Source organism: Dromiciops gliroides, chromosome 4, assembly GCF_019393635.1.
Source record: "Dromiciops gliroides isolate mDroGli1 chromosome 4, mDroGli1.pri, whole genome shotgun sequence".
NCBI lineage: Eukaryota > Metazoa > Chordata > Mammalia > Microbiotheria > Microbiotheriidae > Dromiciops > Dromiciops gliroides.
Window position 1 is genome coordinate 274,707,121 of NC_057864.1, and position 14,669 is coordinate 274,721,789.

The 14,669-nt window shown below is 36.8% G+C and overlaps 1 protein-coding gene across 1 annotated transcript in view; it reads left to right on the forward strand.

The window, feature by feature from the left end:
* The window catches only part of HCRTR2 (hypocretin receptor 2), a 156,555-nt gene that overhangs the window by 95,962 nt on the left and 45,924 nt on the right, over positions 1 to 14,669 (forward strand). Inside the window, exon 2 of the mRNA XM_044004850.1 lies at positions 3,955 to 4,133. Within this exon, the coding sequence (XP_043860785.1) occupies positions 3,955 to 4,133 (179 nt within the window). The remainder of the gene's footprint in view (positions 1 to 3,954; positions 4,134 to 14,669) is intronic.

A 14,669-nucleotide genomic window follows, 5' to 3' on the forward strand; every position in this document is an offset into this window, starting at 1 on the left:
CCCCATTACCTCACAAAAAAAAAAAGAGGGCAATAGGGGGCAGAGAAAATAAAGTGTTCCTTTCTCATTTTGTCTTTAGTGAAAGAGAATAAGTTCTCTGAATCCTTACCGTGTACCTGGAGTTGAGGGAATTCAGGCAAAGGCACATCCACTTAGCCATCATTGCGTTTCTTCTCTTTCCTTTGGAGTCAAATGAGGACATCAGTGCTACCTCATTGAGCCTTGGGGCTGCCCTTCACATGGTTTGAGCCAGAGAACAATCAGACCTTTGCTTTTAGGCAATGTGAAAGAGTAGGTAGAACTTTGGAATTAGAAAGCTCTAAGTTGAAATCTTGCCTTAGATAATTACAAACTGTTTGATCCCTGGCTAGTTACTTTACTCTCTGCCTCAGTTTACTCATTTTTAAAATGGGGGAAGGGTTGAACTCAATGACTTTTAAGGTCATTCTAGTTTGAAATCTGTGCTCCTGTGATCATTTTATAGCTATGCCAACATCAACGTTTGGATGGGCATCAAGAGGTCACACATAGCTTTAGAGCTGGAAGGGAATTTGGTCACAATCTAATCCATCCACTATCATTTTACAGATGAAGCAACTGATCCCATAGGACAATTAAGCAGTATTCCCAAGGTCACATGTGCACTTAGTGCCCATCCGCTCTTTCTAATCAGTACTCCTTAGTATTTCTCCTTAGTAATGTAGTGTTAATGGTTTCCTCCATTTTCAAAAGGAGGTATTAATGGAAAGAGAGAGAAATGAGAGTACTCATTGAGCCCCTGATAAGTACCAACAGAGGGAGATAACACTCAGGTGGTAAATTTGTCCAGAGTAATTGGTCTTAAAGACCTTATTTTTCTAGGATCACAATTTTGCTTAGGTAGGGGCAACTAGGTAGCACAATAGAGAGAGCACGAGGCTTGGAGTTAGGAATACTTGAGTTCAAATTTAGCCTCAAACATTTACTAGCCATTTGACCCTGAGTAAATCACTTCACCCTGCTTGCCTCAGTTTCCTCATTTATAAAATGAGCTGGAAAAAGAGATGACAAACCATTCCAGTATCTTTGCCAAGAAAACCCCAAAATGGGAACACAAAGTGTTGGACATGACTCAAACAACTGAACAACAAAAGGGTCTGCATCCTGGCACCATGGTACAGAGAATTATTGGATTAATGCCTCATATCTCATGTAGAACTATCTCCCCCTTCCTTCCTTCTACCCTTGGTACACAAAACATGACTTAGACTGCTTAGATGCTATGTAATAGGATAAAACTGAGCCAATTTAAAAGTCAGGTAAAACTATGTTTTAAAAGGATGCCCTGTTATCTCGTCCAGGACAAGGACAGTCTGAACAGTCTGAGCCATTTGTTGACTGAAAGTATGAAAAGTGAACATGAATAATGACAAGCTTTGACTAGAGATAATGCTGTTCATTTTCTGGCCTGCTGTGACCTGTGTGTCACTGACTTAATCATATATCCTGTAGTATGAGGATGAGCACGTGTGTGTTGTGTGTGTGTGTGTGTGTGTGTGTGTGTGTGTGTGTGTAAGAGAGAGAGAGAGAGAGAGAGAGAGAGAGAGAGAGAGAGAGAGAGAGAGAGAGAGAGAGAGAGTTTGTGGAAAAATAACAGTGTCAGAATTATAATTTTCAAATTCAAAACCTATCATTTTCCTTTTATTGAGCTTGGCTGAGTTTTAAGAACTGTGCTGCTACAGTCTCAAACCAGGTGTGAAATCCCCTAAAAATCAAGTTCCAGAAATTCAGACATCCTTTGGTAAGCATTAGATAGGGCCTGAAAGGAGAATTGAGTTTCAAGACTTGGAAAAAAATAGGGTTTTAATAAATAAATCTCTTATTAAGTAGTAAAGTTGTCACTATTTTCAGATTTTAGAAAGACAAACAACCACTTGTAATCTTATTAAAGCTTCTTTTGATTTAATTTTGGTATGGGCATTTGATTTTTTGTCACGCACATATGGGGAGCTCCTCTGTAATTATAGCTTTAGGATGTTGCTTGGGTCTACTGAGAGGGTTATACAGGCTGTATGTGTCAGATGTAGGACTTAAACCCAGGTCTTCCTGATTTGGAGGTCAGCCCTCCGTTCTTCATCTTAAAGTCATTGCTTAAGGGTTTTTATCATAATCATCAGGTACTACTTCATTTTAGATAATGCAGATAACTGGCATGCTATAGTATTGACAGACAAAACCCAGGCAGTAACTTGTAGCTAAGCCAATTCATTAACAGTCATGATGACAATAATAATAACTGTCATTATTGTTATTATTATAGCAACTGATATTTATATGGCCCTCTAAGGTTTTCAAAGGACTTTATATACACCATCTCTTTTAACTTTTACAATTTTGTAAGATAAACACCATTGATATTGATATCTCTAATTTACAGACAGGAAACTGAGGCTGAGAAGAGGAAAATAGAATGTAAATATGTCCAGGCTAGTTGGTCTTAGGGGCAAGTAGGTGGCACAGTGGATAGAGTGTCAGACCAGGAGTCAGGAAGACTCAACCTTGTGAGTTTAAATCTGAATTCGAACACTTACCAGCTGTGTGACCCCGGACAAGTCCCTTAACCCTGTTTGCCTCAGTTTCCTCATATGCAAAAGGAAATGGAAAAGAAAATGGAAAATCAGTCCAGTGTCTTTCCCAAGAAAACTCCAAATCAGGTCATGAAGAGTTGGAGATGACTGAAAAATGACTAAACAATAACAATAAAGTTGGGTTTAATGCCCTCAATTGTCCAGAGTTACAATTTTGCTTCTGTAGAGACCAGGATCTCGGTGCCAAGGCATAGACACAAATCAGATTAATGACCTCTGCCTAGCATAAGACTGTTTTCCTCTCCCCAAGGTCCAACAGCACCTACTTAGTATCTGAGGCAGGATTTAAACCAATGCCTTTCTGATTGAGTCCAGAGTCCAAAGCTCTATCCTCTTTCTCAATATGCCTCCCATTAACTGAATGAAATTATCTGAGGCACTTTCATTCTAATGACATTGATTGTGTATTTTTTTTTTTAGTGAGGCAATTGGGGTTAAGTGACTTGCCCAGGGTCACACAGCTAGTGTTAAGTGTCTGAGGCCGGATTTGAACTCAGGTACTCCTGACTCCAGGGCTGGTGCTTTATCCACTGGGCCACCTAGCTGCCCCGATTGTGTATTTTTTTTTTCAATAAACAAATACCTAGGAGAATTAGGGAACAGCAGGAGGAGCTACATTTCTTTTCTTTTCTTTTCTTTTTTCTGTGAGGCAATTGGGGTTAAGTGACTTGCCCAGGGTCACACAGCTAGTGTCAAGGGTCTGAGGCCAGATTTGAACTCAGGACCTCCTGAATCCAGGGCCAGTGCTCTATCCACTGTGCCACCTAGCTGCCCCAGGAGGAGCTACATTTCAATAAAAAAATAGGTACAAAGGTAGGAGCAAGTAAGGGAAGTCTAAATGGGAATGTGCAGAAACCCCTAAATGATAAAATCCAGCTAGATCATGGTGCCAGAAATATCAGAGAAGAACAGAGGAGGAAAGTTTGAGGTTTTCTGGAATTCTCATTCTACTCACTTCCATGTCCTTCAGTTCTCTGGGTGAATAGATTATGTTCTAAGCTGTGCTTTTTGGAGTTCAAGTATGAATCCATTTCATGGTCACTACTATAAAGACATAGAGTCACAGACAACTGGAGTTAACAGGTTCTTCAAAATACAAGATGGATGATCCCAGTTGTCTTCTCTTCTCAGAAATTCCTCATGAGTGAAACATGTTCATTTTAAACTGTTGTATTCAGTCACCAGATTGGCCACTTCTGTGGGAAGATGATATGTAATTTTAATCATCTTTACTTTCCCATAAGGATATTTCTCTAAATAACTTAGCAGAGCTCTTTCATGAACGGAGTCATCTCTGAATCCCTGCTTATTTCTCTTTCAAAATTAGTTTGTGTTGCAGTGTGGAAGAACCATCACATGAGGACTGTCACCAACTACTTCATTGTGAACCTTTCCCTGGCTGATGTGCTTGTGACCATTACTTGCCTTCCAGCAACATTGGTGGTGGATATTACAGAGACTTGGTTCTTTGGACAGTCCCTCTGCAAAGTGATCCCTTACTTACAGGTATGGTTACTCTCTGTTGTTTGTTAAAACACCACTCAGTGTCTTTTTTAAAGGTTCCTTGGCAGATGGGCTAGTACACAGGTGTCAAACACACTATGCCCACTGCCAACACTCTCAAATGTGGTCTGAACTAGATTAACATGTAATTGGGAAATATTTAATAAAATAAATAAAATGCCATGTAACATACCTATGTGGTTTTATAAGTCAATATTCAGCCTGCAAGAATCCTAATATATGATTTAGTCACCCCCATTTCTATTTGAATTTGACAACACCTGGCTAGTTCATGACAGAAACAATATGCTAGTTATAAGAAGTTGAAGTGGCCATGAGATTACAAATAAAACTTCCAGAAAAGATGCAACCAGCCAGTGGGTGACAATTCAGTAGCCTGAGAGACATCAAATTATCTCCTTTGGTTGTTTTTCTCAGCTATCAAAGGAGAGATCAGACTGGATAAGTCGTGGTATCCCTTCCTACTGAAATATTCAGATTCAGTCAATCAACAAGTAGTTATTAAGAACCTACTCTGTTTTTACAGACAAGTTCAAACTTTATTTAAAACTACATTTTAAAGTTACTAAACACATCACAATGAGAAAATAAAAGAGAAGAATGTACTGTTAAGGGCTAAAATTCTAGCTAAACTGTCTAAAATATTTAATGAGTGGTCGCCAATAAATTATAAGCTTTAGCAAGAGTTAGACTTTTAAGCATTTATTAAGGAGAATAAGAATTTGGTAAAGAGAGAAGAAAAGGCCTAGATTCCTATCTATTAAAGGGAGAGCACATTTCTAGCTCCCTTCTCCACCAGCGTCCCCAGGAAAAGAGCCCCAGTCAGAGCGCCAGGTTTCTCTCTTCTTCCCCCCACAAGCAGACATCACTTCCTGACGCCAAAGAAAAGACTCCTGGTCTTGCCCTCAAAGACCTTCACTTCATCGCAGAGCTTTTCTACAGTAAGTCTCTAGCAGGTGGCATCATTCCAATCGTTACAGTACTAACCCTTAAAACTAGGGAGGATCCCATCTCTAACATGTGACCTACCTGAACAGAAGAAGTGAGCTTTACCTATTCTAAAAGGCAATGAGTACAAAAACAAATTAAAATTAATAAAATTAAAAATTAAAAAAGTGGAAAAAAAATTAAGAAGCATTTAATTACTAGCTATGTGACCTTGTCACTTAACCCTCATTGCCCTGCCAAAAAAAAAAAAAAGCGAAAAAGAACTAAAAAGCAGTGAGTCAAAATGTAACTTACATTTTTATGCAGATGGAAACAAGTTTATTTAGTGTCCATGGAAGATATGCATTGGTGGAGGGGGAGGGAAAGGTAATAATAATAATTGTTAGGTAATAACTTTTTCATAAAATAGACAGGAGGCCAGTGTCACTAGATCAAAGAATACATAGTGGAGTGTGTAACGTAGGAGAGGTTAGGTTATGAAGAGCCTTGAATGCCAAACAGAAGATTTTGCATTTGATTCTGCAGATGATAGGGAGCCAATGGAGTTTACTGGGTAGGGAGGTGACAAAGTATAACCTGATTCTGAGATTTTTTGCATGTTATTTGAGATGCATGTGTCTCAAAGGAGGGGAAAGGTGACAAGTGCTAGGTAAAAACAACAATAATAATGACAATGACACACAGTAATGTTTTCTAAGTTGGATAAAATTCTTTATGAGATAGCCTCAAGAGCAGAAAGAATATTGCCTCTTGAATCAGAGAACCTGGTTTTAAATCCCATCCCTTGCACTTACACCTATATCTACTTGGGTCACTAATTTTATCTCACTTGGCTTTAGTTTCCCATTTCCAATGTGGAAGTTAGACAAGGTGGCATTTGAACTCACTTCCAACTCCAGGTCTATGATCCTCTGTGACCTCATCTTAATTTTATGACAACACTTGAAATGCATTATTGTATTATTATTACAGATGAGGAAACCAAGACTCAGAGATGGTAATCAACTTATAGTAACAGTTATTATCAAAAATGGGATTCCACCCCATTTCCTCCTAACTCTTTGCCTTTTACATTGATTCCTTTGACTGTATGGTATGAACACTATAAGGACAGAGGAAGTGCAATTCCCTTTTTCCCTTCTGGGGCATATGATGTGGGGGTGAAAAGGGCATATTTTGGGTAGAGGGAAAAAGACACAAGTTAGGAGCTACCTAATGTAACTGCTTCTTGTCAGGTCTGTTGATAACTTACCCAAAAGAAAATTTGGGAGATAGAGCTTTAGATATAGGTGAAGGTTTTGTGCTCCTTGGAAGTCAGCTGTGTATTTGGAAATTAGGAAATTATATCCATCATGGTTCTATTAAGACTATGATGGATTTGGTATCTAAGGACCTGGGTACAAATACTTATTGAGCCTCTTGCTTTTGTTGTTGTTGATAAATTTGTTTTCAGTCTTGTCTGACTCTTTGTTACCCCATTTGGGGTTTTCTTGGCAAAGATATTGGAATACTTTACCATTTCCTTCTCCAGCTCATTTCCCAGTTGAGAAAACTGAGGAAAACAGGGTTAAGTGACTTGCCTAGGACCACACAGCTAGTAAGTATCAGAGGCCAGATTTGAACTTAAGAATATGGTTTTTCTTGATGGTCTATTACTTAGTTGAAAAAATGTGTATACTGGGTATATCTCTGTAGATTTTAAGTAGCTATTGTAATTGTTTAAATGGAAAAAAAAGTAATGACAAATCCTTTAATCCTGGGATCTTGTTTTCATTATTTAGTAGTAGTAATAATAATAATAAGAGACATTTTTATAGTTCTTTATGCACATTATCTCACAGATATCCTGAAATAGGTAGCAAAAGTAATATTATCATTCTCATTTTATACTTAAAGAAACTAAGGCAGGGGTGTGCTAGTATTTAACAGCCAGCCCTCCAGAAAGAGCACACTTTTAAGATTACTTTGCTCGAATATATTCTTCAACACTTTCTTAAATCTAAACAACCAAGGAAATTACAAATCAAGCCCCAATTTGCTACAAATCATAAATTGTAAATGATCCCCCTGAAAATTTAACAATTGCTTCTGAAGAGCCAGTTGGAGCTGGCTCCAGCATATCTCTGCTCAAAGATATGACTTGCTCATGGTCACACAGCTAGTTAAAGCCAAAGGTGGCATTTGAATTCAAGTGTCTCAAAACTCTATGCTCAATATCGTGTCCCCTGTGCTGCCTCTGGCATCATCTGTTAGGATGAAGGCATTTTCTAATTTGTCAATTACAAATTACATTAATCTAATGATGAAACTAGGGGTGGAGGAGAAGAATAATCTCTTGTCCACAGTTATTGACTGCTCCTAAGGCCTGTCTAGGATTTCTACTGACAGGGGAACATATTTTCCAATTACCCTTCCATGTTCCCTCACAAACTAACAACATACAATTCTATAAACATTCCCTTTCTCTATCACTTAGATATTCTCTACTGGTAATTGTAAATTTTCAATGACTTCAAATATAGCACACGAGATTTAAAAAGAGAATTCTGATACAAACCTTTGGTGGAAAATAGCCTACATGACCTTTTGAAACTAAAATGTTACCAAGAATCCCTTAGCTATGCAGTAGCTGCAGATAGCTGTTCTAAAAAGGAAAAAAAAAAGATTATTTGCAAAGTCAAAAGTACCCAGAAAGTGTCAAACATGGCTGAATTTATAGACAGCAGTGCTAAAGCTATAGACAACAGATCCAGAATGTTATAAACTTAATGCAGCTATTCCATTAAGAAGGTAAAACTACACAAATGAAGACTCTGGAAGATTTTAAAAAGTTAGAATTCATTGTAACATTTTAAAAAAGAAAGTTCTAGATCAAAGATTAAAAAAACATAATTTCCTTAAAGAAATCAAACTGGAAGTTTAGCCTCATAGTAGCCACTCCTTTATGACTCTAAAGACTCTAAAGTCATGTATTTAGAGCCAGATGGAACTTAGGGGACATTTAATATACCTGCCCTTCTATTTTAAAGATAAGGAAACTGAGGCCAAACCAAAAGGTTGTGTGTTGCCCCAGTTCACATAGATTTAAGTTTCTAAATGAGGATTTGAAACTAGTTCCAAGTTCAGTGCCCTATCAACCATATTAAGCTGACTCTCAACTAATTGGTAGACCAATCTTCCCACATCTCTAAGGATATAAGTAATCTGCTGCATTTCTCATGACAGCATGGTCAAGAGACATCTCTAGTGAGGGTCTGAAGGATTTATTTCAAATTCAGACTGGTTTCTAGTACTGGGGATCTTTAAGAAGTTGGAAGATGAGGGCAGATCCAGATCTCCCCAAAAAAGGTTATGAATTAGAAGTTTCTCCAATTAGATACAGAGGCAGATTTTTTTTTTTCAATATGACCTTGTGAGAAGTCCAGAAAGCACTGGTGTAAAGGAAGACATTATGAAATACTTTCTTCTCATATGGGAATCTTTGTACTAGATGTTCCATTTGAGACAACTCATTGATTGACTGGTATCTCCAGGACTCACTTGGGTTGAGCACACTTTATACCTATTCCCAACACCGCTCCTACATTTGCTGCAAACACAGTCCATGATGTTAACTCTTTTTAGTTTAGGAACTTCTCAGAAGTTTCTAAGTTTTAGGCTTCAAAGTACAGCTTTAAGGCACCTTGTGGTCTATTACTTAGTTGAAAAAATGTGTATACTGGGTATATCTCTGTAGATTTTAAGTAGCTATTGTAATTGTTTAAATGGAAAAAAAAAGTAATGACAAATCCTTTAACCAAAGGAACAAAAATGTTTTCTGAGAGAGTTATATGCTTTATCTACCCTTCTAGAACTAGCCCATCTTTCTCAGTTCACTTTCATTCATCACCCAAGGAGAAGAATGAATAAGAATACCATCTAGGTGAGATGAAAAGGACTATATTTAGAGTTGATACTCATTTTACCTTTGCTACTTCTGTTATCTGCATTTTCTCATCTTCTTTTTCATCTTCTGGGGTGGTGCTTCTGGATAGCCCAGAATTTCTCCCTTGTATCACCATTATTCTAGTAATTCATATTTCAAGTTTTACAAGAAGGGTTAAAACCCAATACTTTTCACTCTAGAGTGAGTATTTTTTCTACTGTGCCATTGGTGCCTCCTAAACCCCTTTCTACCTCTCTTGGAAAATCCTTTCTAATAGCTCTAATTGTTAGGGAGTTTTAAATTTTATTGAGCCAACATCTTCTGTAACTTCACCACAATGAAAAAGTGGTAAAAAAAAAACAACCTAGAGATTCCTTTGGACATCACAATAGTCAAGATTCTATTCCAGGTAAAGAAATAGAATAGACCAACCATTTGATATTAATAAACAAGTCATTGGGAAACAAAGTGTATTGAACTTGTATCCTATAGTAGAAAAATATCATCTCTTGTCCCATCACCATGGACTACAATGAGTCATGGACAGGTTAGGGCAGATTCAGCAATTATGCCCCTACAGGAAGTTGAACAAGGGACTGAGACTCCTTAATAATTCTGGCAAGAATGTTTTCCTACATTCATGTGAAAGTGTGGCTATGATGACATTCACATAATTCTTGGGCAATGTCAGAGCAGGACCACAGAGAATCATTGAGGAGGCTATAAGGGTATTTCTCTGCAATGCTACCCTTCTCCAGATTGACAAAAGTAAGAGCACAATAAAGTTCAGTGACTGGCATATAGTAAATATTTCATAAATACATGCTAATTTGATTATCAAAGACATATTTTTGCCTTTGGGACCTATCCATATTAAACAGTGGTGATGGCTATCCCAGGGCTAATGGCTAATGGCTTAATTTCTTTTCTGCAAATGTACTGAAATAAATTTAAGTTCTACTTAATTTCATCCTGAAAGGCTCTAATCTTGTTTATATAGTTCTCTGTTGTAAAAATATGGTGGGATTGTACAATGAATGGCAAATTTGTCATTCAGTAAGTATATACTCCTGATTGGTAGTAAATTGTCAAGGGTAGTTATGGTACAGGTTTGTCCTGCTTTTAGAAAATCCAACATATGAAAAGCTAAACATAAAAACAAATAAATCATCAGATGAGAATCTGTGTTACTTGCTTTCAATTCAAATCTCCTCATCCTATTGACAATGTAATTTAATTTATCTCCCACACAGTCATATATAGACAACCTTAAAAATGTACAAAAACTATATGCTTGTATTATATAAAATATTCTATAAATGATCTCTTATTTGGTGTTGACAAAATTCATTTTAGTAATATTAAAACAATAGTATTTATGCCTAACACTGTGACAGTGAATCATAATATAAAAAGTCACTGTTCCAAAGAAAATTCTTATATTTCCTCAGAAGGCAGCTCTTCTGTATATAAAAGTAAGACTTTATGTCTTCATTATTCATCTTTTAATGAAGGAAGTTGGGTGAGGGTTATTTTTTTTGTTTGTTTTTTGTTTTGTTTTTCATAGTTGAAAGAGAGGAAAAGAAAATTTTGAGAATGACAATTTCTGGAACCCTAAGAGAACAATATCAGTATCACACAACAAAACTCACTAGGAAGTGTAGTCTAATTTTTACACTGAATAGCCTCCAATGGGTATGACATTCCATAGCTAGTAGCTTTAATTTAAATGTCCCACCCTTATGAATCATCAAAGAAAGAATAAAATATATTCAATGCTGAATATTTTTAAAATCAATTTCTTTGAAAGTTTTTAGTTGAAGATGGTAGAGAAAATGCAGGGATTCACCTGAGTTCCTTTGAATTCCACTCCAAACAACTTTAAATAATGCCTAAAAATGAATTTTACAATCGCAGAACTCACAAAAGAATGGTACAAAACAATTTTCCAGACCACGACAATTTGAAAGATGAGCAAGGAGGGCCTGGTGAGGGTAGAAGTGAGAGTGGAGTGAAGTTTAGCACAGGCTATGGCCAGAAAATTCAGTAGCTGGTCAGTTCTCATAAAGCCAGCAGCAGGTCTTAGAGGCAACAAAGTCTACAGCAGTAGTTTCTGGAACTCGTGGCCCACAAAGAGTAAGGGAGCTGGACAATGGGGTCAGAAAGAGATTATAAGGGAACCTTGCTGGCACTGGGTACAAGACTTTGTTATACTGACATGCAGAGGCTGATTGAAATTCCAAGTCACAGTTCCAGGGTGAAGAGAACTGCCACATCACAGCTTGTAGCTACTGGACAACAGGGAACCTAATCACAATTCTAGTGCAGGAAAGTGTGCTTGTGGTCACTCATAGACCAGAGTAGCAGGCCAGAAGAGTAGCAGACCCAACTCTCCTCAGAACTTATTAACCAGGATAGGAGGGCATGGAATATAATGTTCCAGAGGGTACTATACTATACTACTATAGGATACAAGTTCAATACACTTGTAAGGGTATTGGGAATACAACCAAAAATCAACTACCCGAAAAAAGTGAGTATAATCTTTCAGGGCAAAAAATGGGACTTCGATGAAAAAGAGGACTTTCAGGCATTCCTGAAGAAAAGACCTAAACTGAATAGAAAATTTGACTTTCAAATACAAGACCCTAGAGAAGCATAAAAAGGTAAACAGAAAAATAAATCATGAGGGAGGTTAAAAGGTTAAACTGTTTACATTCCTATATGGGAAAATGATACTTCTAACTCATAAGAACTTTTTCAGTATTAGGGCAGCTGAAAGAAATAAATTTAGAAAAAGGAAACAGATAGGAATTGATTATGAAGGGATGATATATTTAAAGCATTTTTTTTTGTGGGGCATTCAGGGTGGGGTGGTGTGCCTAGGGTCAAGCAGCTGGTGAGTGGCTTCTGTCTGAGGCTGGATTGGGCTCGGGTCCTCCTGGGTCCAGGGTGGGTGCTTTGTCCACTGTGCCACCTAGCTGCCCCATGATGACATCTTTATTTTATTATTTTATTTTTTAATAAAGTATTTATTTTTTTCCCATTACATGTAAAGATAGTTCTCAACTTTTGTTTATACAAGCTTTCCAATTTCAGATTTTTCTCCCTCCCTCCCCTCCCTCCTCCCTCCCCTAGACAGCAGGTAATCTGATATAGGTTTTATATATATATATATATATATATATATATATATATATATATATATATATATGTATATATATATATGTATATATATATATATACACACACACACATATATATATACACATATATACATATACATATATACATATAATAGCATTAAACATATTTCTGCATTAGTCATGTTATAAGAGAAAAATCAGAGCAATGACAAAAAACTCAAAATAGAAAAACAACAGCACCAAAACTAAAAGGAATAGTATGGTTCATTCAGCATCTATACTCCACAGTTCTTTTTTTTTTTTCCTGGATTTGGAGATCCTCTTACATCATGAGTTCCCTGGAACTCTTATGTACCATTGCATTGGTGAGAAGAATATAGTCCATCACAGTAGATCAACACAAAATGTTGATAATACTGTGTACAATGTTCTTCTGGTTCTGCTCATCTCACTCATCATCAGCCCACACAAGACTCTCCAGGTTTCTCGGAACTCCTCCTGCTTATTGTTTCTTACAACACAATAGTATTCCATTACATTCATATACCCCAACTTGTCCAGCCATTCCCCAATTGAGGGGCATTCCCTCAACTTCCAATTCCTTGCCACCACATAAAGAGCAACTATAAATATTTTTGCACATGTGGGTCCCTTTCCCCTTTCCATGATCTCTTTGGGAAAAAGACCCAAAAGTGGTATTGCTGGGTCAAAGGGTATGCACAGCCTTATCTCCCTTTGGGCATAATTCCAAATAGCTCTCCAGAATGGTTGGATCAGTTCACAGCTCCACCAACAATGCATTAGTGTTCCAATTTTTCCACAGCTTCTACAACATTTATTATTTTCTTTTTTTGTCATTTTAGCCAATCTGATAGGTGTCAGGTGGTACCTCAGAGTTGTTTTAATTTGCATCTCTCTAATCATTAGAGATTTAGAGCATTTTTTCATATGGGAATAGATAGCTTTGGTTTCTTTATCAGAAAACTGCCTGTTCATATCCTTTGACCATTTCTCAATTGGGAATGACTTGGATTCTTATAAATTTGATTTAGTTCCCTATATATTTTAGAAATGAGGCCTTTATCAGAAGTATTGGCCATAAAAATTGTTTCCCAGCTTTCTGCCTCCCTTCTAATTTTGGATGCATTGCTTCTGTTTGTAAAAAATTTTTTTAATTTAATGTAATCAAAATCATTTATTTTGCATTTTATAATATTCTCTATCCCTTGTTTGGTCATAAACTGTTTTCCTTTCCAAAGATCTGAAAGGTAGACAATTACTTTCTCTTCTAATTTACCTGTGGTATCACCTCTTATGTCTAGATCATGTATCCATTTTGACCTTATTTTAGTATAAGGTGTAAGATGTTGGTCTATGCCTAATTTCTGCCATACTATCTTCCAGTTTTCCTAGCAGTTTTTGTCAAATACTGAGTTCCTATCCCAGAAGCTAGAGTCTTTGGGTTTATCAAACACAACATTACTAGTGTCATTTACTAATATGTTTCCTGTGTCTAGCCTTTTCCATTGATCCTCCACTCTATTTCTTAGCCAGTACCAGATAGTTTTGATGACTGCTGCTTTATAGTAAAGCTCCATGTTTGGTACTGCTAACCCACCTTCCTTTGAATTTTTTTTTCATTATTTCCCTGGATATTCTTGATTTTTTGTTTTTCTAGATGAATTTTGTTATTATTTTTTCTAGCTCTATAAAATAATTTTTAGGTACTCTCATTGGTATGGCACTGAATAAGAAAGGGAAAGGGAAAAGTGGAAGAGAGTAAATTATCTTGCATAAAAAGAAGCAAGAAACAGCTAATGGAATGAAGAGAAAGATGGGTGGGAGCGGGGGAGTGAATGAGCATTACTCTCATCAGAATTGGCTGAAAGAGGGAATAATATACACACTCAAGTGGGCATAGTAATATGTCTTGCCCTGAGGGGAAGTGGGAGGGGAAGGAGATAAGGGGTAGGGGTTATGGAAGGGAGGGCAGATTAGGGGAGGAACAGTCAGAAGCAAAACACTTTTGAGGAGCAATAGGTTAAAAGAAGATAGAAAATAGTGTAAATATCATGGGGAGTGAATAGGATGGAGGGAAGCAATAGTAACTGGGGAAAAATTTGAAGCAGAGGCAAGAGCAGTGTAAGATGATGATGCTACTTACTTTGCTGGGCTATTGTGAAGAAAATTCTTTGTCAGGCATAAGGTACTATATAAATTTAAGATATTATTGTTGTTGCAATAATCAACCTCATGGGTATTTTGCAAGGAAATCTCCCTTTAAAGTACTATATAAATGTAGTTTACTATTAAAAAAACATGAGCAGGATGATATTAGAAAAAACTTGAAATGACTTACATGAATGGATGCAAAGTGAAATGTACTATATACAAAGTAACAGAAATATTATAAGATTTTATCTGCTGTGAATGACTTCGTTATTTTCAGCAATGCAATAATCCAAGATGACTCTGAAGGACTTATGAAAAATGCAACCT